General features: G+C 48.5%; 1 protein-coding gene across 3 annotated transcripts; it reads left to right on the top strand.

The window, feature by feature from the left end:
• The first annotated feature begins 1,144 nt into the window (after positions 1–1,144).
• On the top strand, positions 1,145–19,154 carry TMEM39B (transmembrane protein 39B). Of its 3 annotated transcripts, XM_084873089.1 has the most exons (10): positions 1,361–1,484; positions 3,129–3,255; positions 4,026–4,245; positions 4,614–4,693; positions 4,809–4,892; positions 5,195–5,349; positions 11,732–12,068; positions 12,993–13,180; positions 16,697–16,817; positions 18,707–19,154. In XM_084873089.1, the coding sequence occupies exons 4-10, from the start codon at positions 4,688–4,690 to the stop codon at positions 18,947–18,949; spliced, it is 1,134 nt and encodes a 377-aa protein (XP_084729215.1). In that variant the 5' UTR covers positions 1,361–1,484; positions 3,129–3,255; positions 4,026–4,245; positions 4,614–4,687; the 3' UTR covers positions 18,950–19,154. The 3 variants fall into 3 exon arrangements, with proteins under 3 accessions (XP_084729214.1, XP_084729215.1, XP_084729216.1); XM_084873088.1 differs by lacking the exon at positions 4,614–4,693 and having other exon boundaries at positions 1,145–1,484; XM_084873090.1 differs by lacking the exons at positions 1,361–1,484; positions 3,129–3,255; positions 4,614–4,693; positions 4,809–4,892; positions 5,195–5,349 and having other exon boundaries at positions 4,115–4,245.
• The last annotated feature ends 5,063 nt before the right edge of the window (positions 19,155–24,217 follow it).

The following is a 24,217-nucleotide window of genomic DNA, read 5'->3' as shown; positions in this document are numbered from 1 at the left end:
GGATACCCTTGACCGAAGACCGGTCCTCTCCTCTTGGGGGAAAGTCGTCCTCTTCGACTGAGCGCGCAGCTTCGGGAGGGACGCACATGGATCGGTGAGGGAGGAGGGGGACACCCGCCTAGCCAGCCAGATCAGCCGAATCAACCCTGGCGATCAATGGGGTGACAGATGTCGCAGCCCGATCGCCCTCACATCCTCCTTGCTGTTTCTTAAACACACCAGGCGTGCATGCAGTGCCTGAAGGCCTTTCTGCTGACTTCCTCTGCCTGAAATGCCCCCTTTCTCTGGATATATGCATGACTAACTCACTCATTTCCTTCATGGGTTTGCTCAAAAGTCACCTCAGTGAAGCCTACTCTCATTGCCTTGTATAGAATTGCCACCTGCCACCCCCTTCCTTGTTTTCTCCACAGCAATCATCCCTTTCTAACATACTCCCGAATTTACTCATGTAGTGTCCATCTCCCAGGACTGTAAGCTCTGGACATCAATGAAATATCTACTCATTCAAAACTGCAGCTTTGGTGTATCAGACATGCTCTAACCAACCGAGCTGCCTGGCCAGGGCTGAACTTCCGTTAGGTGCCAAGCACTGTGCTGAGTGATGGAGCTACCGGGTGATGATTAACACAGCTTATAAGTCTCAGGAGGGAAGAAATCATAACACATGTAGCTCCTTTATTGAATGCTTCCTCTGTATTAAGTGCTTGACATACATCACCATAATGATAATATTAACATTTATAAAACAGACTGTTCTACATGCATTATCTCATTTCACCCTCACCAATATTACCACATGAATATTACCAGCCTCATTGGGAAGGACAAGAGACAGGATTTCAAATCAAGGCTGGGAACCGGCAGAGTCAGGGTTTGAACAGGGAGGGGCAAGGGGAGTAGGGTCAGCTGTGAGAAATACTTAGATCTTAGGATGGGCAAGGCTACGTACGTAAAAGATTAGACGGGAACTAACTCCCAGGTTTGGCTGGAGGGGACCAAAGAGCCAAAAGGCCGAAGAGAAAGGCGGCGGCCCCACTTGGAAGGTGTGGGGTTTGAGGAGCCTGTAAGCCGCTCAAGGATGCAGTCAGTCCATCTCCGGCAGGAACTGGCGAGCCCGGAGGCGGGTTCCGGCCCCCGCCCTCGGGCCTGAGAGATGCCCGGGGAAGGCGCGCACCGAGGAGCAGGCCGCGGGCTCCCCAGCCTCTCGGGTTTCTCCAGCAGCAGCTGCAGAAAGGGAGTGGGGGACGGCGAGACAAAGACCCCGCAGGCCCCGCCTCCGCCCGGACGGCCCCTTTAAGAAGCGCGCCCCCCCGCCGCTGGCCCGGCCTCGTATGCAAATACGGCGGCGCGGCGGGCGCGCGCGGCCGATCCCGGGCCCGGGCTGCGGCGGTTAGTCCTCTCCCGGCCGCCGTCGCCTCCGACATATTGCCCGCAGGAGCTGCGGCGGCGGCGAAGCGGAGCGCGCCGGGGGGCGGAGATGGGTGAGCGGCAGAGCGGGCCCGGCGCGGCCGGGGAGCGGGCGGCGCGGAGACGGGGGATGGCCGGGCTGCCGAATGGCTCCCCACGCGGACCGGAGCCCGGCAAGGGGCGGGGGAGGGGACGCGGGCGCAGGGGGACCCCGCCCCCTCCTGTCGTTTTGCGGGGTGGGGCCTCCTGTGGGGGCGGGGCGTCTGAGGGACGGGGCTTCTCCAATGCGGGGTGGGGTCTTGTGGCGGATTGGGCTCTGGTGAGGCTGGGCCCGGCGTGGGCGGGGCCTGGTCTGGGGGCGGGGCCTCGGGCTGTGGGACCTGGGGCGGGGGCACCCTTCTGGGCTGTGGGGGGCCTTCTCCTGGGAGCGGTGGGGCGGGAAGGAGACCTAGACTGAGGGAACCCCACTCTGGAGCGGGGCTTCTGGGTAGACGCCGCTTTTATGGGCTCGTGGGCGGGTTTTCTGGGCTGACAATTGTGTGTGTGTAGGCGGGACTTCTGGGCTGAGGGGTGCTTGTGTGGGTGCAGAGCTTCTAAAGAGAGGAGACTAGGTCTGGGCAGAGCTTTGGGGGTGAAGGTATTTGTGTGGGGTTTTCTAAGCCGAGTATCATAGTGTGTGAGCAGAGCTTCTGGGCTGGGGGCTGGCGGAGGGGCAGAGTTCGAGGACAAGTGCTTTGTGGAGACTTGTGGGAAAAGCTTTCAAACTGAGGAACTAGGGCAAAAGGTGTGTGTTGTGTAAGCTGCTGTGTTGCCCTGAAGGGATACAAACAAGGCTATAACCTTGACTAGAACTGGGGTGGTGCTTCTAAGCAGGATGGAGCCTGGGAACTTGGGCTAGACGGCTAAGGCTAGAGAAATAGATTGTGGGTCCAAGTTTGGGTCCACAAGCACACCATTCTCCCAAAGCCACATCCTTGGCCCTGTGCCCAGGCCCTGGGTCTCGACCGTAAGACACCAGGATGCCCTTTGAGCCGGATCTCAGGTCCTGGAGGAAAAAACTTCAAGACTGCCCAGAATCGTAAGCCTGTAGAAACCGGGTAGTATCGGAATGGATCAGCATACACCAGAGCTAAGAGCACAGGACCCAGACCCCAAACCGCCTGAGACACAGTATAAACTCCGTTTCCTAACCTATGGAAAACCTACCTTGCTGGTGTCATCACTCATCAATATATACTTACTGGTCATTTACTTAATGCTGGGCACTGTGGTAGGGGGAGGGGATGCAATGGAAAAAGACATAAATATAGTGACCTCACTGACCTTCCAGACTGGTGGGTAAGACAGACAATAAATATGTTAACAACTGAATAAGAAAAATTCCAAGAGTGAATTGTGGTGGGGGTGGTGGGAATGAATTATGAAGCAGATACTTCCAAAATGGCAGTCAGGGAAGGGCTCCAAACAGAGGATACAGCAAGTACAGGAGGTAGCAATAAGCTTGGTTCGCTTAAGGAGAGAGAGAGGCCGGGATGGCTGAAGCACGGGGGCAGGCTTCAATGGTAGGCGAGGTCGAAGAGGTAGGCAGGAGCCAGATCATAGTTCTCTGTGATTAAATGGTGAAGTGAGGCAGCAGGTAAACTGGTAGCCGGTATGATTGCTGTTATCCTTGACATACGCCCTTTGGCTTGAGGATTTACCTTATTTGAGTTCCACAGGAGGACGAAGAGGTCCCAACAGGACATCCTACTGTCGTAACCCGCTGTGTGAGCCAGGGTCCTCCGGGGGCTCTGGCGGGGGCCACGCTTCCAGCGCATCAGTCACCAGTGTCCGTTCCCGCACCAGGTAAACTGCCTTCCTGTGTCTTGCCCCTCACTGTGGGCTCACGGGAATAGTAAGAACGAAGTTGTCCCTGATTGAGCTCCAGGATGTGATGCCCCACATGCCAGAAGGGGGCTCAGAAGGCAGCAGAAAAGACCTAGAGAATGGTCAGCTGTACAGTTGCAGTGGGACATCCTATATAATAAAAGGCTAATATGCAAATTGAAAGAATGGTGGAACGACCAGTCGCTATGACGCACACTGACCACCAGGAGGCAGACGCTCAACACAGGAGCTGCCCCTGGTAGTCAGTGCGCTCCCACAGGGGGAGTGCCACTCAGCCTAAAGCCCTAAGCCAGGTAGTCGGACATCCCCTGAGAGCTCCCAGACTGCGAGAGGGTGCAGGCCGGGCTGAGGGGACCTCCCGAGTTCACACATTTCATGCACCGGGCCTCTAGTAGTGTAATAAATCCAAAGGCCTGGATTCTAGTTACAGTTCTGCTGCCGATTTGTTGGTGTGACTTGGACAAGTTATCTCCCCTCTTTGGGCCTCCTATTTTCCTCGTCTGTAAAATGGACCTAATAAATTTTTTCTCCGGGGGAATGTTGGGAGGCCTGAACAAGAGTAGGGATAGGAAAAGGCTCTGCCAACCCCCATGTCTGACATGTAGGATAAGGACTCCATTCCAGCCATGAACTGCTTTTCTGATCCTACCCCGCGATTCTGTGCCTCAGAAACCCTTCTTGGTAGGGTTCTCGGGTCAGCTCCTGACGTTTTCCCTTCCTGTCCCCAGGAGCAGTTCTGGGGCGGGCCTCTCCAGCCCCCCACTGGCCGCCCAGACAGTCGTTCCCCTACAACACTGCAAGATCCCGGAGCTGCCCGTTCAAGCCAGCATTCTGTTTGAGTTACAGCTCTTCTTCTGCCAGCTCATAGCCCTCTTCGTTCACTACATCAATATCTACAAGACAGTGTGGTGGTACCCGCCTTCCCACCCGCCCTCCCACACCTCCCTGGTAGGTGTCCAGCCGGGACCACCCGTGCATGTGTGTGTGTGATATGTTTGGTTTCAGTTTAGCACAGCTTACCTAGCACCCTGTAGACTTGGCCTCACGCTGGGCAAGGGAAGTGTAGAAAGAACAGGAAACTGGTGATTCCTGAATACTAATGTGCCCAGCACCACACTAGGCGTTGTAAAGGTAGAGATGAATCTGACAGATTTTGCCTAAAGGGGCACAGTCTTAAGTCCCGTGGGGGAGATGACCCATGGACATCTGTGAGTGTTTCAAGGCGTGGAAGGGTCTCCATGCAGAACGAGAGGCTCAGGGTCAGGGGTAGGGGTGATTAGGCCAAGAGGGCTCACACACCACTCTCTCATCTCCAGGGACGTTCCCACTTCCCTCCTCTGGGTCCTGTTCTACTCTAGATAATTTCCTGTCCTGACTCAGCTGGAGGCCTATGAAGGTCAGAGAGTGGGGATAGTCCCTATGGAAAGGTCTGGGCAGGGGGAGGTGGATATCAGAATAGCTTGTATATGGGCAGGGGGCCCACGTGACCCCCAGGCCTCTGCCCCTGACAGAACTTCCACCTGATCGACTTCAACTTGCTGATGGTGACCGCCATCGTACTGGGCCGCCGCTTCATTGGGTCCATCGTGAAGGAGGTGATTGGGTCCGAGAGGCTGGGGACTTGGGGACCCCCTTTCCCCTCGGGGTGCCAGGGTGATCCGTGGAGCCCTTCAGACTTGAGGCATTTCCTTGGGGCTCCCTTTGGACTTGGTTGAAGAACATGATTCACATCCCTCTGGCTGTTAGAATTAATGGGTGTCGAGGAGGGCTCACCCTGCCAGGATCTGCCGAGGCTGCTGCCCTGGGTGGGATCACAGGCCTCGCTGGGAGGGATTTGGGCACAGCCTCTGTGGCCTTCAGCCAAAGCCCCATCCCGTCCTGTCTCACCCTGACCCAGGCTTCTCAGCGGGGGAAGGTCTCCCTCTTTCGCTCCATCCTGCTGTTCCTCACCCGTTTCACCGTTCTCACGGCAACAGGCTGGAGTCTGTGCCGCTCCCTCATCCACCTCTTCAGGACCTACTCCTTCCTGAACCTCCTGTTCCTCTGCTACCCGTGAGTACCCCTCGTGCACCCCTCACTGCCTCACACCTGGCTCCTGACCTGTGTCCGGTGCAGCTGGGTCAGCAGGTCCCCACACCTGGAAGGCTCCCCAGGCAAGGCAGCAACAGTATGCTCTCCACATTGTCAGAGTGATCGGCCTTCCTTCGCAGGAGCGGAAACTGGGATCATTTACCCACGGTGCCACCAAGGCAGAGGTCAGAATAGGACTCGCATCTGAGTGTATGTCCCAAAGGGAGGTTCCTGAGGGAAGTTCATATGCATTGTCTCCTCTCTTCCTTTCCGCTCTGTCTCTGTATATATCAGTGTTTATGTAAGCTCTTGGTGCCTCCTGTATTGATTTAAATTTTCTTTATTTTTTATTTTTATTTTTATTAAATTATTATCTGTGTATGATTTAAATTTTCAACAGTCGCCTAAATTTGACCCTTTCTAGTTATTCTCCAGTGAGTCCATTCTCCTCGTACACAGACATTATCTCATTGTACACATTTCTATCTTGAATTATTTTTTTACAAACATAATACATGTATCTCATAAAAAAATCAAATACACCAGGCTAAAAGCTTATAATGAAAAATAGCCTCCACTCCACCCCCCAGAGTAGTCCCACTTCTCAAAAGCAATCTCTGTCGCTGTTTCTGGTGTTAAATGTTTTTCATGTTACCGCCATAATTTTAGTATCTTTATACCTTTATTTGCTCTTTTTAAACATTTATTGAAATTATAGTTGGGATAATAGGCTTACATAGTTAAAGTTCAGCAGGTGTAAATACTGCATACTAACTACAGCACATACCATAGTTGTGAGTTTGATCCCCAGGAGGGGTCATGCAGGAGGCAGCCCATGGATGTTTTTCTCTCCCTTTCTCTCCCTAAAATTAATAAAAAAAAAAAAAGAATATGAATGAAAATGTCTCCCCTTGACTCCCTTTTCCCAGCTTTACCGTTTCCCTCCCGAGAGGTAGCCACCAATATTTCTAGTTTCCTGTATATCCTGGAAATAAATATCTTTTGCATATACAAGCATGCCACACACTCATATACGCACATGCATACAGGTGCACATGCAATAACAAAATATTTACCCTTCCATCCCTACTGTTTCCAGTGTTTGATAAGTTACTATTTTTAGTTTCCTATTGGTTATCATTTTCAGTAATATGAGAATGCCTGTCTTTTTTATTCTATCAACAGTAGTCAGTATCTTAATTCCTTTTATGTAAAAGAAGAATATCTGGAACCCTGCCATTCCATTTTTTTCCCCCCTCTTCATCCTCTCTAATAAGTAGACTTAATGTTATAAATATGAAAATATCACTCAGTGTAGGACCAAGTAGTATGCATAGATGATATTCCTTCTCTATACTTAACTGAGTTATAATCTTGAGCCTCTTAAAAAAAACAATGTTCTAGTGTCTAGGTCAAATGGTTTCTCTTTTCTTACATTCCATCAAACGCTTAAAATCATTATCATAACTTAGTTTGCTTCATATTTAGATTGTAACTTCTTATATGGCTTTTTTTTCATTTTCATCTTGGAGTTTCTAATTACCTTTTTTCCCCTTGTTGACAAAAGAATGATGGGCCTTCAACATATCCTCAAGTTTATCCAGCCTCTCAGTCATGCTACCTGTTGCCTGGAGTTCATTTTCCCCCCAAAAGACATCCCTCCTGGAGCTCTCCATCCTCCTGCTCCAGTCTGGATTGGTTGCTCTTTAGGCCTGATGTTCAGCTCAGCCTGGGACTTCCCTACGCTGCCCTCCTGGGTTGGATCCACTGTTTCCTGGATCCCATGTCTTCCTCTTTCTTGATTTTTCTCCCTTATTTTGCTGGAATGCATAATCAGGTAATTTTCTTAACAATGGGCACATGGGAGTTGTGTACCTTCTGAGTCCTTGCATGTCTAAAATTGTCTTTATTCTGCCCTCATATTTGATTGATGATTTGGCTAAATGTAGATTTTTAAATTCATATTCTCAGAATTTTGAAGATATTGGTTCATTGTCTCTAGTATCCCATGTTTCTAAAGAGAAGACTAATACCAGTTTGATCCCAATTACAATATTTGTAGATGACTTGTTTTTTTCTTTCTGAAGGCTTTTAGGGATATTCTGTTTAACTTTTGATTATTTGAAATTTCACAAGGGTGTGTCCGGTATGGAACTTTTCTCATTCATCTTATCAGTACTCTAGGATTTTTTTTTACCATGAGATTTAGGTATTCAGCTCAAGGAAATTTTCTTCTATTATTTCTTTGATAATATCTTTCCTTTCATGTTTTCTGTTCTCTCTGGGACTTCAGGTCGTCATATGGTAGACCTCATAGGTTGGTTATCTGTTCCTCTTATATTTTCTCATCTCTCTGCCTTTCTCTCTCTCCCTTCCTTCAGTCTTTCTCTCTGTGTGTCTCTCTTTTCACTTTGCCTTAGGAAGATTTCCTCAACTATATCGTCCAGCTTTTTTATTGAGAATTTTTTCAGCAATCATATTTTGAAATGATATATGATTATTTTGATTATTCTTTCTTATTTTGATTATTCTTTTTCATGGCATTTCTGTTCTTGTTTTTAAAATCTCTTATGATCCCTCAATTTTGTCTTTCTTCCTGCATCAGTTTTTCTATTAAATGCTGCGAGTTTTCCAAGTGTAGTTGGTTTCTTTGGTTGTCTGTTTCTACTTAAGAACAAAGAACCTGGTGGCTTGGAGTGCATTTTCTCTCCCTCTGCCATTGTATATGAGAATAGGAGATTTGACTGGAGGTTCTGAGTACATGGGCAGGGCAAACTTTGCTTTAGGATGTTTGAGGAAGGTGCTCGTTGTCAGGCTGTGGCCCCCATTGGCCAGAAAAAGGGGGGCAGATGTTACTTTAGGATGCCCAGAATGATGACCTCAGTTCTCAAACACTTTAAGTTCTTTACAGAAAAAGCCTTCAGGGTGCATTGTGTGAGGTGTGTAAAAGAATAAAGGGACTGATTCTTATTCATGAATACAGATCTTTGTTTAGTTCCATTTCTTTAGCCCTGGTTCTTACTTCTGTTCTCTATCAGATGTGCTCACATCAAGTCAGAGTCTTTCTTGGATCGCTCTAGGCAGAGAAGCTCCTGCCCCCGGTCCAGCCCTCTCCTGGCATATCCTGACCTGTGCATCCAGTTTAGAAGTTTCTAGCCACCTATTGTTATTGAACATTGAAATAGGCTAATTTGAATTGAGATGTGCTGTAAGTGTAAAATATACACCAGATTCTGAAGACTTAGTACAAAAAAAAGAAAGTAAGACATATTCATAATAACGATTTTATGTTGCAATGATAATATTTTGCATATATTGAGTTAAATAAAACAGAGTGCTAAAATTAATTGTATCTATTTTTTAATGTGGCTGTTAGACATTTTTAATATTTATTGTTGAAAGTGTTATAAATGTCCCCATTTTGCCCCCATTGACATCTTCTAGCCTGCCCCCCGGAGAAATTTAAATAACATGTGTGACTCCTATTTCTATTAGACAGCTCTGCTCTGGACAATGGCTTCCTTCCTCATCTTCAACATGTTTCCGTCCGCTTTCTAAATTTGTCAGAATCACTTGTGTACTCATCCCTTTTGTTTTGCTGATATGGATTTACTTCCTACCGCCATGTCTTCGGTGGAAAGGATGGGAGGGAATCTGCCATCTTGCATGAGAATCTGCTTCTAACTTGTGACCTGTCAGAGCAGTCCCTTGCTGTTACCACATAATTTAATTGATCTGTAGTTCTTCTTAGAGGCAAAATCAGGGAGATTTTAAGTACTGGCTCTTAAGTTTGACTGAATCCCTTGTACATTCATGTAAGTGCCCATCCCCTTATTCTAACAGGGAATCCTAAAGAGTGTTTTGGGAATCCCATTTCAGTCTTCTTTCCTGTCTCATAGAATCACTGGCCTATTTCTTTTTCTAACAAAATTATATCGATATATTCTGAGGCATGCTGGGGGTTGTTGCAAAAATTAAGAGAGCTCTTATGAAAGCACTAGCATAATGCCTGGCTGAACATAGGGAATCAATATAAGCTATGTAACTTAAGGCAAGTTAAGGATACTCAGGCTCACAGAGATTAAGTAACTTGCCCTAAATAATAACATTAGTAAGTGGCAGAGCTGGGATTTTAATACTGGCCCATTTGACCCCAGAGGTTATGTTCTCAACCAAATTCTCTAAGTTGTCTTGCTTAATCTTACCCCAGGGAAAATGGTAGCATCTCCATTTTATTTAATCTCTCTCTATATATAAAAGCCTAAGTGACCAAATGCCCGGTCACTATGACGCACAGTGACCACCTTGGGCAGACGCTCAACACAGGAGCTGCCCCCTGGTGGTCAGTGTGCTCCCACAGCTGGAGTGCCTCTCAGCTGATGGACCCAGTCGGGGTAGCCCACCAGCCTAGTGGCAGCCACGCCCTTCCTCAGTAGTCCTGCAGATCCAATATCTGGAGAACGGGCCAGGCACCGATGGACTGGCCAGCGCCTCCTGCACGATCCCACTGGCCTCCTGGAAGTCGGCTTCAGGAACTGTAGCCACTTCCCCTCCCTAGACGTTCCACAATGAAGAAATGATATAAAAGTTGCCACCAGGTGGCTCCCGACAACCAGCACAAACATCAGTGCAATGGATCTGGATCCCAGGCTGCAAGGGTGTCCCACCACCTGCCCGGGAGCCAATTGCATCCTACCCCTTCCCCCCCCCCCCACACACACACACCCCTCAGGATGGGTGCCAGGCGCAGGGCTCCCAGCTGGCAAGGGCTGCTGCGGTGGCGGAGCCTTTCCCAATCAGGACTGACTGGGCCGAACCTGCAGTAAGCACAACGGGCCGTGATGAGTGGCAGCAGTGAGCATTGGACTCTCAGTTTCGGCCCAATCCCCGCAGGCCACTCCGAGGGATCCCACCCGTGCACAAATTTGGGCACAGGGTCTCTAGTTTTTAAATATAATAAATACTCATAGTATTTATTGATCTCAGAGAGAGAGAAACATCAATGCTTAATATATTTTTATTGATTTCAGAGAGGAAGGAAGAGAGAGAGAGCGAACCATCCACAATGAGAGAAAATCATGGATCGACTGCCTCCTGCAAGTCCCCCACTGGGGATCGAGCCCACAACCCGGGCTTGTGCCCTTGACCGGAATCGAACCTGGGACCCTTCAGTTCCCAGGCAGATGCTCCATCCACTGAGCCAAACTGAACAGGGTGATGATGAGAATCTTTGATTGGCTGTCTCTTGCATGCCCCCTACTGGGGATCAAGCCTGAACCCCAGGCATGTGCCCTGACTGGGAATGGAACGGTGACCTCCTGTTTCATGGGTCGACACTCACTGAGCCACACCAGCTGGGCAGCATCCCCATTGTATAGAGTAGAAAGCAAAAACCCAAAGAAGCACATTGCCCAAGGACACCCACTTCCCTCGGAACCTCAGGAAACAGGAAATTACTCTTGATAAGAAAATGTAGCATGCTCAATGACCCTGACTTCTGGGTCTGAGGATCTAGGGAAACTGAGAGGGCCCACGCTAAAAAAGGAAATGCTTGCAAAGAGCACCTACTATGATGTTCCATGTGCTGTGCTAGGCATTTACCCACTTTGCATAACTATGTACCCTCTTGGCTATGGGTTCGTCTAGTTTCCCCTTCAGGTGAGAGGAGCCAGACACTCAAAACACCCTTGACTAATTAGCTCCAGCCATAACCTAAGAGTACTGCTCAGAGGAAGGGATTTGTACTTTTCCAAGGGCCCATTTCAGTGCATAGCACACAAATATTGTTCCTGCCCTGCCCTAAGAGCTGTCTAACATACGTACTCAGCAACTTACACTTCTGGCTGTGTACATTTAAAATAAATTACTCAGTATTTATTATCTGTCCTGATCTTTGGTACCAGACTGCCCTGGGATCAATCCCAGCTCTATTACTTCCTTACTAATTGTGAACTTGGGGAATCCACATTACCTCTCTGAGCCGAAAGGGCACAAAACAACAGGACCGAATGCACAGTGTTCTTAGGAGGAACAAAGCGAATGCTTGTAAAGCACTCAAGCCCGTGTCTGGAGCATAGGTGGTACCCAATTACTGTAGGAATACTGTTCGTAGGCTGTGAGGGCAGGGACACGTCTCTTGCTTCCTGCTATGTCCCTGCTACTCGGCACACACTCGATGCCAATACATGTGATGAATGACCGATCATTGGATGGGAGGATGGATGTTAGAAGGATGAGTCAGCTCCCCCTTCAGAAAAGTCAGGAGAGCTATGGCCCAGGGGAGGAAGAAGGTCTCTCTCAGTGGCTGAGGGTTGGGATCCTGGCCCTCGGGCAGGCCTGTCCTCACCGCCGTCTCCCTCAGCAGGTTTGGGATGTACATTCCGTTCCTGCAGCTGAACTGTGACATCCGCAAGACAAACCTCTTCAGCCACATGGCCTCCGTGGGGCCCCGGGAGGCTGTCAGTGGCCTGGCGCGGAGCCGGGACTACCTGCTGACTCTGCGGGAGACGTGGAAGCAGCACACGCGGCAGCTGTATGGCCCGGACTCCATGCCCACCCACGCCTGCTGCCTGTCGCCCAGCCTCATCCGCAGCGAGGTGGAGTTCCTCAAGATGGACTTCAACTGGCGCATGAAGGAAGTGCTGGTCAGCTCCATGCTGAGTGCCTACTACGTGGCCTTTGTGCCTGTCTGGTTCGTGAAGGTGTGTAGCTCAACCCAGGGAGCCTCACCCTGCTGCCTGCTCCCCAGGAGACCTCCTGCCTGCATAAATAACAGTACTGTTTTCTGTGAGATCCTGTATGTTCTCTCAAGGGCTACAGTGACCGCTGCCTCTATTTTTAGAATGGAAAGAACGAGGCTCATGGAACGGAAGTGCTCTGCACAGGGTCACCGAGCCCATGAGGAGGACATGCATTGTTCATAATACTTGACAACAGAGAGCAGTGACTTGTGTTTTAATTTGGCTGCTTTGGTGCAGGCATGTCACAAGGTCCTGCTTTATCATTAAATCGGAAAGCAGGATTCATCCAGGTCTGAGTGACAGCAGAAGCCTGTGCTCGCTCTCTAGCTTGTGTGGCTTTCTGGGAAAGTATTTTCCCAGCTGACTGTAGGCTTGAAACATGTATCCAAGGATGGACTATACTGAGTAATTTGAGGTCGAGGTTTTAAAGTCTATTGAGCACCTACAATGTGATAGAGCGTTCATGGGCATTATAGTCCTCCAAATGCCCCTCAGAGGTGGTTGGTGGTTACTCTTCATTTAACAGATGAGGAAACGAGCATAGAACAGTGAAATGACTTGCCCAAGGTCACACAGTTAATAAGCAGCAGAGCCAAGATTTGAACTCATGTTCGTTGGATTCTAGAGTCTGTGCCCGGACTCGGGAGCCTGTGCTCTGGCTGAGTGGTGGGCAGTGGGAACAGTTTTTCTTTGTAAAGGACTAAGTAGTGGGCACAGGCTCTAAGCCTATGATTAAGCCTTCTTTGTTGGGTGTTAGATCCTTGGTTTCACGTCACCCTGAGTTCTCTCCAGGTTTGATCTTCAAGGCGCATAGAATCAGGGAAGGGGGAAGGAGTGAGGACAGTATGGGCATCCCAGGCCTTTCCCACCTCTCCCTGCCCCCAGAACACACATTACTACGACAAGCGCTGGTCCTGCGAGCTCTTCCTCCTGGTGTCCATCAGCACCTGCGTGATCCTCATGCAGCACCTGCTGCCTGCCAGCTACTGCGACCTGCTGCACAAGGCCGCTGCCCACCTCGGCTGCTGGCAGAAAGTGGACCCGGCGCTGTGCTCCAACGTGCTGCAGCACCCGTGAGTTGCCCTACCCAACCCCAGCCCTCCTGGTCAGTGTCTGGAGTCACTCACCTCTTTGCTCATCAATGCGTTCATTCAGTCAGCAAAAGGTTATTGAGCATGTCTTGCTTGCTAGACCTTGTGACCAGAGTAGGGTATGGCAGGGCCCAAGATGGACATGTTCCCTGTCCTTAGGTAACGTGTAGTGTACTCGAGATGGGAGGGGGGCAGGCAGTAAATTCATGGACTCGTGGACTTTCTCATTCACTATTATTTATTCACCCAGTGACTGACTTGCTCATGCATTCATTCCTCGCTTTACTTCCTCTACCAACTGCTTACTCATCCATTCAGTCATTAGGTCACCTACTCTTTCAGCAGACATTTATTTCTACCTAATCCATACCAGGCTTGGTGCCATCTATTGGACAAAGAAGCTTGGCTTTCACCCATAGGCAAATGAGGGCTATCCAGGGTTTTGAGTAGTGGAGGGGCCAGTTCCAAGGTGTATCAAACTGCTAACAAGATACGGTGTTGTGTTAGCTGATTGTGAATCTTGGACAGGGAAGAAAAAGCAGGGAGGAAATTATTGAAACGGGATCCTTGAGGAGTTCAGTCTGGTGGGGGCGGTAGCTGTGTACATAAATAGGATGAGGGACCTGAAAGAGGCCCAGTTCTAGAATATTATTGCACCCAGGACAGAGGCAGAAGTTACTCTGCTTGGGAACCCTGAGGTGCTAGGCTGTCTTCCCCCAGCCTGGCTCATTCTTCATGGTGCCCAGCATTTCTGCAGCCTTTCACCACAGTGCGTTTCACCCAGGTTACACGGATTTTCCTGCCTGTGTCGCCCCAATAGCATGAAAGCTTCTCAAGGCAGAGGTCACTTCAGTATCACATCTGAGTCATGGGCCAAGCACAAGGCCTGGTTGAGAGGAGGCCACTAGGACAGGTTTGTAGAGGTAGGCCCACCTAGAAGCAGAGATGCAAAGGGAGCCGAAACCGGTTTGGCTCAGTGGATAGAGTGTCAGTCTGCGGACTGAGGGGTCCCAGGTTCGATTCCGGTCAAAGGGCATGTACCTTGGTTGCGGGCACATCCCCAGTAGGGGGTGTGCAAGAGGCGACTGATGGATGTTTCTCTCTCGATGTTTCTGACTTTCTATCCCTCTCCCTTCCTCTCTGTAAAAAATCAATAAAATATATTAAGGGGGTGGGGGGAAAGAGATGCAAAGGGAGGCCACAGAGTTGCAAGCCTCCTGGTGCTGGCCCTCTGTGCCAGTCAGCCTCTGTCCAGGAGGTCCAGGAAAGGGGATGGGCATTGCCAAATGGGCCAAAAGGGGGCTCTGAAGAGAGGAGGAGCAGGAAGATAGAACATAGAAGACTATGAGGATAAACCTGTCTGTAGCTCACCACAACCTGCATATAACGTCCAGGCTCTCTCACACGGCTTCCCACCTGATGAGCTGGGTCCTGCCAGCTTTTTCTACCTTATCTCTTACCCCAGCTCATCCTCCGCTCTAGCCAGACCAAACCTCTTCAAATCCTTAAACTCTGTATGCATTTTTATATCTAGGTTTTTGCACATGCTGCATCTTTTTTCTGCAACATCCTTCCTGACTTTCTTTTCCTGATTAATTCCTATCCATTCTGTAGCACTTGGCTTCCTCCAGAAATACTTTACTGTCCATCCCAGTGCTCCCCTGTGCTCCTACAATCCCATAATACCATGATCATTATACCTGGCACTTTCTGCTGTGTTTGCCCAGCGACTTACCTGTCATTCCAGGACTAAAGCTCCTGGAGATCAGGTCCTTACCTATCAAGCTCTCAGCCATCTCTCATTCCCAGCTGAGTGCCTGGCTTATACTGGGTCCACAGTAAATTTTTTTGTGTATAGAACTTTTTTTTTTTAACTTAAACATTTTATTGACTTGAGAGAAGGAGGAAGAGGGAGAGAGAGATAGAAACATCAGTGATGAGAGAGAGAATCATTAATTGGCTTCCTCCTGCATATGCCCCACACTGGAGGCCGAGCCTGCAACCCGGACCTGTGCCCCAACCAGGAAGTGAACTGTGACCCTCTGGTTCATAGGTTGTCGCTTAACCACTGTGCCATACCGCTGGGCAGTCTTTTTTTTTTTTAATATATATTTTTATTGATTTCAGAGAAGAAGGGAGAAGGAGAGAGATAGAAACATCAATGATAAGAGAGAAGCAGGAAGGTGATGTCCTAACAAGAGAGCTATTTTTAGGTATTTCCCAAATCGAAAGGAAGACAATGCACACATGCAGAGCAAGGACAGCCATGACAGCAGATCAGCTGCCTCCTGCCCATCCCCTACTCAGGATCGAGCCTGCAACCCGGGCATGTGCCCTGACCGGGAGTCGAACTGTGATCTCCTGGTTCACATGTCAATGCTCAACCTCTGAGCAGAGCTAGTCTTTTTTTTTCTTTTTTTTTTTTTTTTTATATTTTATTGATTTTTTGCAGAGAGGAAGAGAGAGGGATAGAGAGTTAGAAACATCGATGAGAGAGAAACATCAATCAGCTGCCTCTTGCACACCTCCCACTGGGGAAGTGCCCGCAACCAAGGTTCATGCCCTTGACCAGAATCGAACCCGGGACCTTCCAGTCCGTAGGCCGACGCTCTATCCACTGAGCCAAACCGGTTTCGACTTTTTTTTTTTTAAGGTAAAATTTATATACAATTAAATTTAAAATTTTTAAGATTTTTAAAATTGATTTTAAGAGAGAAAGGGAGAGAGAGAGAAACATCTATATGGGAGCAAAACATCAATTGGCTGTCTCCTGCATGCCTTCCACCAGGGATTGAGTCCCCAACCTGGGCAAGTGTGCTGACTGGGAATCAAACCAGCAGCCAACCTTTCAATGCATGGGATGCTGCCCACCCAACTGAGCCACACCAGCCAGAGCTGAAAAGTATAAATCTTAAAATGTATAATTCTTTGAGTTTTGATAAAGATATGTCACCCATGTAATCTAGCCTCCATCAAGATACAGAACATTTCCAGCCCCTCAGAAAATGTCCTAGTGATCCTTCCCAGTGTCCACCCCAGCTGTCTTTTCACTTTCTTTCACAATCAGTTAGTTTTCTGTTCTGCAACTTCATGTAAATGAAATCTTGAGTCCAGATTCTTTAATTCAGCATATTGTCTGTGAGATTAATTTATGTTATCGCATGTAAATAACTTTTTTTAAATGAAGGAATCAACAAGGCAGGAGCATGAGATTGAGCTTCAGATGAAGAAGATTCACCTAGGGAGGGAAAAAGATTTTCTTGACACTCCCTCTGGCTTTAGCATAAGCCCCAGACCTTGCAACTGCCAGTACAGTTAATTTCTCGTGGTTCTTACCCATTTTACAGAGGAGACAACTGACACCCAGAAAGGGGAACTCACACTGCTAAGCCAGCAATGAGAGCAGAGCCCTGGTGGTTTCTGCTCATGCCCAGTCTGCGGGTGCCCCCTTTTGGGGGTGAGCTGGGCATAAAGGGCGTTGTTGGGCTTTGCCTCCAGGTGGACTGAAGAGTGCATGTGGCCGCAGGGCGTGCTGGTGAAGCACAGCAAGAACGTCTACAAAGCAGTGGGTCACTACAACGTGGCCATCCCCTCCGACGTCTCCCACTTCCGGTTCCACGTGAGTCTCTTCCCCTGGGAAGCAGGGTTGGGGCCTGATCCAGAGGGCAGGGGGAGCAGAGGGGCAGGAAGGGGATATCATAACAAGAGAGTTATTTTTAGGTATTTCCCAAATCCCAAGGAAGACAGTGCACGCATGCAGAACAAGGACAGCCACGTCAACTAGCACTTCAAATCTGCAGCTCGCTTGGTAGCAGATCATTGAAATACTGGGTGGAGGTGGGAAAGATGATACAATAAAAGGAAGGGTTCTTAGCGATGAAAATAGTAACTATCATCATTCCTGTCGAATGCCAGACACTGTGGTAAGCACTTCCCATGCACCCTTCCACCAGTCTGTCAGAATTTGTGTGTATGGGAGAAACGCCAGGGCTCTCCCCATTCTCAGATACTAAACTCAGCTTAGAGAGTTTCAGTTGTTCAAGGGTGCCTTCCCGGGAAACTTGAAAACTGGAGGTAACACTCTGGAAAAGGGCTGTTCAAAATAACCTAGGCTAGTGGTCTCCTTTTTATTTATTTTTGCTATCAAAATCCTTGTCCAATACAGTCACAGACTAAAGTCCAATGTATAGGGCCTCATGGCACTGCTCTGTTTGCAAGGGTTGGAACTCCTTTCACTCCCACTCACCACCGCTATCGTCCCTAAATTAACCTGGTGCTCTAAGGAACACAATCCAAGAAGTCATTGATCTGGGTAATCTCTTCCTTTCACTGTAGAGAAACCTAAGGCCAGACAGGAAGGGACTCATAGTACAGATTAGGCCCAAGGTCCCAGAAGCCTCTCAGGTTCCAAAGCTGAGCCCGGCATACTGGTCTCTTGGACTCCCATTTCCTGCTACTTCTCCTATTCTGTAAGCAGTTCCTAAGGTTTAGGTACCTTTCCTCTTGCAAAATCTGGATCCCTAGACATTGGTCACTCTTTTGAATTGACCAGAAATTTTTCCTGCACTCTACCTTGCCTCGTAAACGGCAGGTAAAGGTGAGGTTACAATGTCCCCTGGAAGCTTCTGGCCTAGCTGGCCAATGCTGTGCATGAAGTAATTGGTGACTCAGGCTGTAGAGTCTGTGATTCTGCCTGTATAATAAAAACCTAATATGCTGAGTATCCAGTTGTCTGGTTGGCCATTCAACCAACCAAAGCATAATATGCTAATGATATGCTAAGGCTGCTCAACTGATCACTATGACATGCACTGACCACCAGGGGGCAGACAGTCAACCTGTTGACCAGTTGCTATAACGTGCACTAATCACCAGGGGGGCAGATGTTCTGACAGATAGGTTAGCTTGCTGCTGGGGTCCAGCCAATTGGGACTGAGTAAGACAGGCCAGATATGCCCTGGAGCCCTCCCGAGGCACCTCACTGGCTGGCCAACCTCCCGCATCCCTCCCTGAACCGATCATGCACCGGTGGGGTCCCTCCGCCTGGCCTGCGACCTCTTGCAATCCAGGACCCTTCAGGGGATGTCAAAGAACCACTTTCATCCCAATCCCGCAGTCCAGGGCGAATTCATGCACCAGGCCTCTAATATGTCATAAGATTCTACTTGGTTCAGGTCTTAAATACCCAGGAAGATCATATACAAAATCTGGTCTGATTTTAGACCAGAAAAAGTTTGAGAGAGCAACCAAGACCTCTTAAGAAAAGCTTCCTGGAGAAAGTAGAAGTTGAATAGGCTCTTAAACAACATTATGTGGGGAGCAGTAGTCTTGACAGAAGGAACACCACAAGCAAAGGCAGAGAGGGTGCAAAGTCAGTGCCCAACCGTCTGAAGTTTTCCTTCCCAGCCCACTCTGCATGGGGCCCCAAGAGCTCGTTCCCTTCACTGGCCCGCCAAGAGGCAGGTTTCCAGAGAGTGCTTTCCGGTCCATCTACTCTTTCCTGGGCAGTTCTTTTTCAGCAAACCTCTGCGGATCCTCAACATCCTCCTGCTGCTGGAGGGTGCTGTCATTGTCTACCAGCTGTACTCCTTAATGTCTTCCGAGAAGTGGCACCAGACCATCTCACTGGCGCTCATCCTCTTCAGCAACTACTACGCCTTCTTCAAGCTGCTGCGGGACCGCCTGGTGCTGGGCAAGGCCTACTCGTACTCGGCCAGCCCCCAGAGGGACCTGGACCACCGGTTCTCCTGAGCCCGGGGCAAGCCCAGGGACGGCATCCAGGCTTCCGCCCGGGGATCCCTGGGAAGGGGCTGTTGGGGAGGGGGGAGGAGGGGAAAATCCCAAAAACTGACAAAAAAAAAAAACCCACCAGAGCTTTGTATTTTTGTTACATACTGTTTCTTTCTTTGATAATTGATATGATTATGAGGAAAAAAAGTCCTATTTTTATACTCCTAATAAGCTTGTGTCCTGAGTTCCTTTCCCTTCTCGCCTGTCGGGCAGAGTGCAGTGGTGTGTGATTCTGGGCCAGGAAACCCCATGTGTGTCTTCTGGGGACTGTGGGCTCTGCTGTCTCCAGTGGATGGGAGACAAGGCACCAGAGGTCATGGTAGCAATGAAAACTGCTGCCTACTGAATGCTGACTGTGTATCAGATGCTGCTTTATGTGTATTACAGGCCTTGTCTTAATCCAACCTTTATGACAACCTTAGGAGGTGGGAGCTGTCACTCTAGTCCATAGATGAAGAATGAGCTCAGAGAGCTATAGTGACTTGCCCAAGGTAACACAGCTAAGATAGAACTGGGCAAAAAAAAACACACACAAACACAAACCCTCCAAAATATGATACCACTATCCTAGCAGAATGTGATGTCCTGATTCGGCATGCAGTTATGGCGACCAGTTCTGTGCCAGGTGTTGGAGATGGTGAGGATGCCAAGACACAGAAACAAGTCATACTGCACTGGGATGGTTTTAACAGTTACAAGGTACACAGTAGCACAGGGGAAACAATGTTTAAAATATATTTTTTATTGATTTTTCACGGAGAGGAATGGAGAGGGATAGAGAGCTAGAAACATCGATGAGAGAGAATCATCGATCAGCTGCCTCCTGCACAACTCGTTCAGGGGATGTGCCCGCAACGAATGTACATGCCCTTGACCGGAATCGAACCTGGGACCCTTCAGTCCGCAGGCCGACGCTCTATCCCACATGTGTCAAACACAAGGCCCGCGGGCCAAATCCAGCCCGCCAGGCCTTGCAATGTGGCCCGCACCGCGCTGTCATCACTGCACTCCGCTGTCAGTTTATGACATTGTCAGTTTATGACTGTTCAGTAAACCATTTGGCCCGCGATTTAGGCTGGATTTTAGATTTTGGCCCCTTCTCTGATTGAGTTCGACACCCCTACTCTATCCACTGAGCCAAACCGGTTTCAGCAGGGGAAACAATGTTTAATGTCCTCTGGCCTTCTTGGAGGATGGGATAGCCTGAGTTGCATCAGCTACTTCCTAGGTGGACAAGAGGGCAAAGGCGCTTGAAGCAGAGAAAAGGGCATGTGCGATAGCACAGATTAGGAATATCCTGGTGTATTTGGGGAGGGTAACCAGGATGCGGTTCCTTAGAACAGAACAGATAAGGAAAGTGGGGTGGGATGGGGCTGAAAAGGTACGGAGAGCCTGGGAGGATCCATGGCTCCAGATAAGAGTTTCTGAGCAAGGCCAAGTGCTAGGATGGAAAGCGGCTTGGAGGGCCACCTGCTTCCTATGGGGCATAACTCGTGCTGGGAGGAGAGACAGTCATAGCTGCACATCTAGTCCGCCTGAGTTCCCTGAGCCCTTTGGCCACAGGATATGCAGATGAGTCCACAGAGGTATATGGCAGAGACACTGCTACAAATGTTTTTGGCGTCTTTGTTGATGCAGGCATTGTACCAGGCACTGAGATAGCTACAAAGATGAGGAAGATACAACATAAGAATGCCCAAACCTGTAGAGAAAAATTTTTTAGTTATATAGCATTTGCTTCATTTCATTTATGTCCAGAATTGTGTGTTTTTATTTATTTATTTTTAAATATATTTTATTGATTTTTTACAGAGAGGAAGGGAGAGAGATAGAGAGCTAGAAACGTCGATGGGAGAGAAACATTGACCAGCTGCCTCTTGCACACCCCCTACCAGGGATGTGCCCGCAACCAATGTACAAGCCCTTGCCCGGAATCGAACCTGGGACCTTTCAGTCCACAGACTGACTCTCTACCACTAAGCCAAACCGGCTTCGGCAAGTTGTGTTTTTTTAAAAATATATTTTTACTGATTTCAGAGAGGAAGGGTGAGGGAAAGAGAGAGAAACATCAATGATGAGAATCATTGATTGGCTGCCTCCTTGCATGCCCCCTACTGGGGATCCAGACAGAAACCTAGGCATGTGCCCTTGATATAATTGAATCCAGGACCCTTCATTCCATAGGCTGAGCCTCTCTCCTCTGAGCCAAACCAGCTAGGGCTTGAGAGTTTCTGTAAGAGTTTATTGAGGCCTCATGGCCCTCCTCCAGGTCCTGTGCCCCCTGCAGTTGCCAGGGTTTGTTGGGCTACTTTGTCCTGTGGAGTTGGGTGGGCACAGCCACAGCTAACCTGTAGCAGGTTGGGGTTCCAGCCCCACCCCACCTATAGGGGTGAGAGCCGATACTGACGGACCTTGGGCATGTGAAGTTTGTCTTCAACATCTGCGGGGGGTGCCGTGGCCTGAGTTCTAAGCGCAGGCCTGCGCCTCCCAGGAGGCTCCAGAGACAGTGCACCCAGTGACAGCTTCAGGCCACATGGAAAAACCACCAACCACCACCACAGTGACACGTCAAGAGGCAGACTCAAGCCAAAACCGTTTGGCTCAGTGGTTCGGAGCGTCGGCCTGCAGACTGAAGGGTGTCAGGTTCGATTCCGGTCAGGGGCATGTGCCTTGGTTGTGGGCACATCCCCAGTGGGGGGTTGTACAGGAGGTGGCTGGTCGGTGGTTCTCTCTCATCGATGTTTCTGGCTCTCTGTCCCTCTCTCTTCCTCTCTGTAAAAAAATCAAAATATATTAAAAAGAGAGAGAGAGAGAGAGAGAGAGAGAGAGAGAGAGAGAGAGACAGACTCAGGGGGCAACAGAGCCCTGTTGAAGTGTATGCTGCTCTGGGGGGCAGGCCCCTGCACACCTGATCTTTCACGGTGGTTGGTGGTGGCAGCCAGTCCTTGCAGCGGATTGGCCTGGGGGTAAATCCCTCCCATTGATGTGCCAACAGCAATCAAGATTCAACTATAACAAGAGGGTATACATAGCCCACGGGTGGGGAAGGGTGCAACTAGAGTGCCCAGCTTGGGTGATCAAGGAGGCTGGCCCATTGGGTCCTACAGGACATCTACTACAATAGGCGACTCTACCAAGCCTGGGAGACACAGCAGCTCTGCCTAATGCACAGAAACAAACACAGGGAGGCTGCCAAAATGGGGAGACAAACACGTCCCAAATGAAAGGACAGAAAAAAGAACCCAACAAAACGGAGACAAGCAATCAACTAGATGCAGAGTTCAAAACACTGGTTATAAGGATGCTCAAGGAACTTAATGAGAACCTCAACAGCATAAAAAAGAGTCCTGGCCCGGCCACCATGGGTCAATGGTTGAGCATCAACCTATGAACCCGGAGGTCACGGTTTGACCCTGGTCAGGAGATGTGTCCGGGTTGTGGGTTCGATCTCCAGTGTGGAGCGTGCAGGAGATAGCTGATCCATGTCTCTCTCACTTTTGTTTTGTTTTGTTTTTTAAGAAACAGCTCTAGCTTAATGGATAGAATGTCGGCCTGTGGACTGAGGAGTCCTGGGTTTGATTCCGGTCAAGAGTACATGCCTGAGTTGTGAGCTCAATCCCCAGTAGGGAGCATGCAAGAGGCAGCCAATCAATGGTTCTCCCTCATCATTGATGTTTCTATCTCTCCCTCTCCTTCCCTCTCTAAAATCAATAAAAATAAAAATATTAAGGAAAAAAGAAATAGTCAGAAATGAAGGATACACTGAAATAAATGAAGGATATACTGAAATAATGAAATAAATGAAGGATATAAATGAAATAATGAAGGATACACTGAAATAAACTATAATTTACAGGGAATCAACAGTTGAGTCCATGAAACCGAGAAGCAAATCATTGACTTGGAATGTAAGGAAGTAAAAAACACTCATTCAGAAAGGAAAAAAGAATCCAAAAAAATGAGGATAGTATAAGGAGCCTCTGGGACAACTTCAAGCATACCAACTTTGCCATCACAGGGGTGCAGGAAGAAGAAGGGAGAAAGCAAGAAATTGAAAACCTATTTGAAAAAATAACAGACTTAGCTGATTTCGCTCAGTGGATAGAGTGTTGGCCTGTGAACTGAAGGGTCCCAGGTTTGATTCCAGTCAAGGGCATGTACCTTGGTTGTGGGCACATCCCCAGTGTGCAAGAGGCAGCTGATTGATGCTTCTCTCTCATTGATGGTCCTAACTATCTTTCTCCCTTGCTCTCTGTAAAGAATTAATAAAAGTATATTTTTTTTAAAAGAAAAAAAAGGAGAAAATTAGTTAATTATCTATAAGGTAACTCTTATAAGACTGTCAGCTCATTTCTCAAAAGAAACTGTAGGCCAGAAAGGATAGGTAAGAAATATTCAAAGTAATGACAAGGAAGGACCCACAATAACTAAGATTACTGCACCTTCAAAGCTATCATTTAGAATTGAAGCAAAGATATAGGCTTCACAGACAAGAAATAGCTGCCCTGGTTAGTGTCATCCAGTGCACCAAAAATTTGCTAATTTGATTCTCAGCCTGTGTATCAGATTGAAATTTGGGGACATTACCTAAGGAGGGACAGTAGGAAGTTATGAAGTTGTTAAACATAGATATGACATGATAAGGTATCTGCTTTTTTGTTGTTGTTAATCCTCACCTCTATTGATTTTTTTTTTTTTCTGAGAGAGAATGGAAGGTGCCTCCCACACGCCCTTGTCTGTAATTGAACCTGAGACCCTTTAGTCCACGGCTCTATCCACTGAGCCAAACCAGCTAGGGCAAGGTATCTGCTTTTAAGAAGATGATTAGGTTGCGAGTGGGAAAACCTGGGGCCAGGGAACCAGTGAGGAGGCAGGCAAAACAGAGCAGAAGATACTGAAGAGGTCTGACCTTGAGCAGTGGCAGTAGAAAGAGAAAGATACAAGTATTCCCTTTCCCAACCCTGAGTTTTAAAGTCAGCTTTTTTATTTATTTTTAATATATTTTATTAATTTTTTTAAAATATATTTTTATTGAATTTTTTACAGAGAGGAAGAGAGAGGGATAGAGAGTTAGAAACACCGATGAGAGAGAAACATCGTATCAGCTGCCTCTTGCACATCCCCTACTGGGGATATGCCCGCAATCAAGGTACATGCCCTTGACCGGAATCGAACCTGAGACCTTTTGGTTCCCAGGCTGACGCTCTATCCACTGAGCCAAACTAGTTT

The sequence above is a fragment of the Pipistrellus hanaki genome (assembly GCF_964339955.1).
Source record: "Pipistrellus hanaki genome assembly, chromosome: 2".
Taxonomy (NCBI): Eukaryota; Metazoa; Chordata; class Mammalia; order Chiroptera; family Vespertilionidae; genus Pipistrellus; species Pipistrellus hanaki.
This window is presented reverse-complemented; position numbering and strand designations above follow the sequence as displayed.

What these genes read in the sequence shown, in the direction of transcription:
- TMEM39B (XM_084873088.1), top strand. An exon ending in AGTGTCCGTTCCCGCACCAG is followed by an intron (nt 3,256 to 4,025) that starts GTAAACTGCCTT and finishes TCCTGTCCCCAG; the next exon opens with GAGCAGTTCTGGGGCGGGCC. An exon ending in TGCCTGTCTGGTTCGTGAAG is followed by an intron (nt 12,069 to 12,992) that starts GTGTGTAGCTCA and finishes CCCTGCCCCCAG; the next exon opens with AACACACATTACTACGACAA.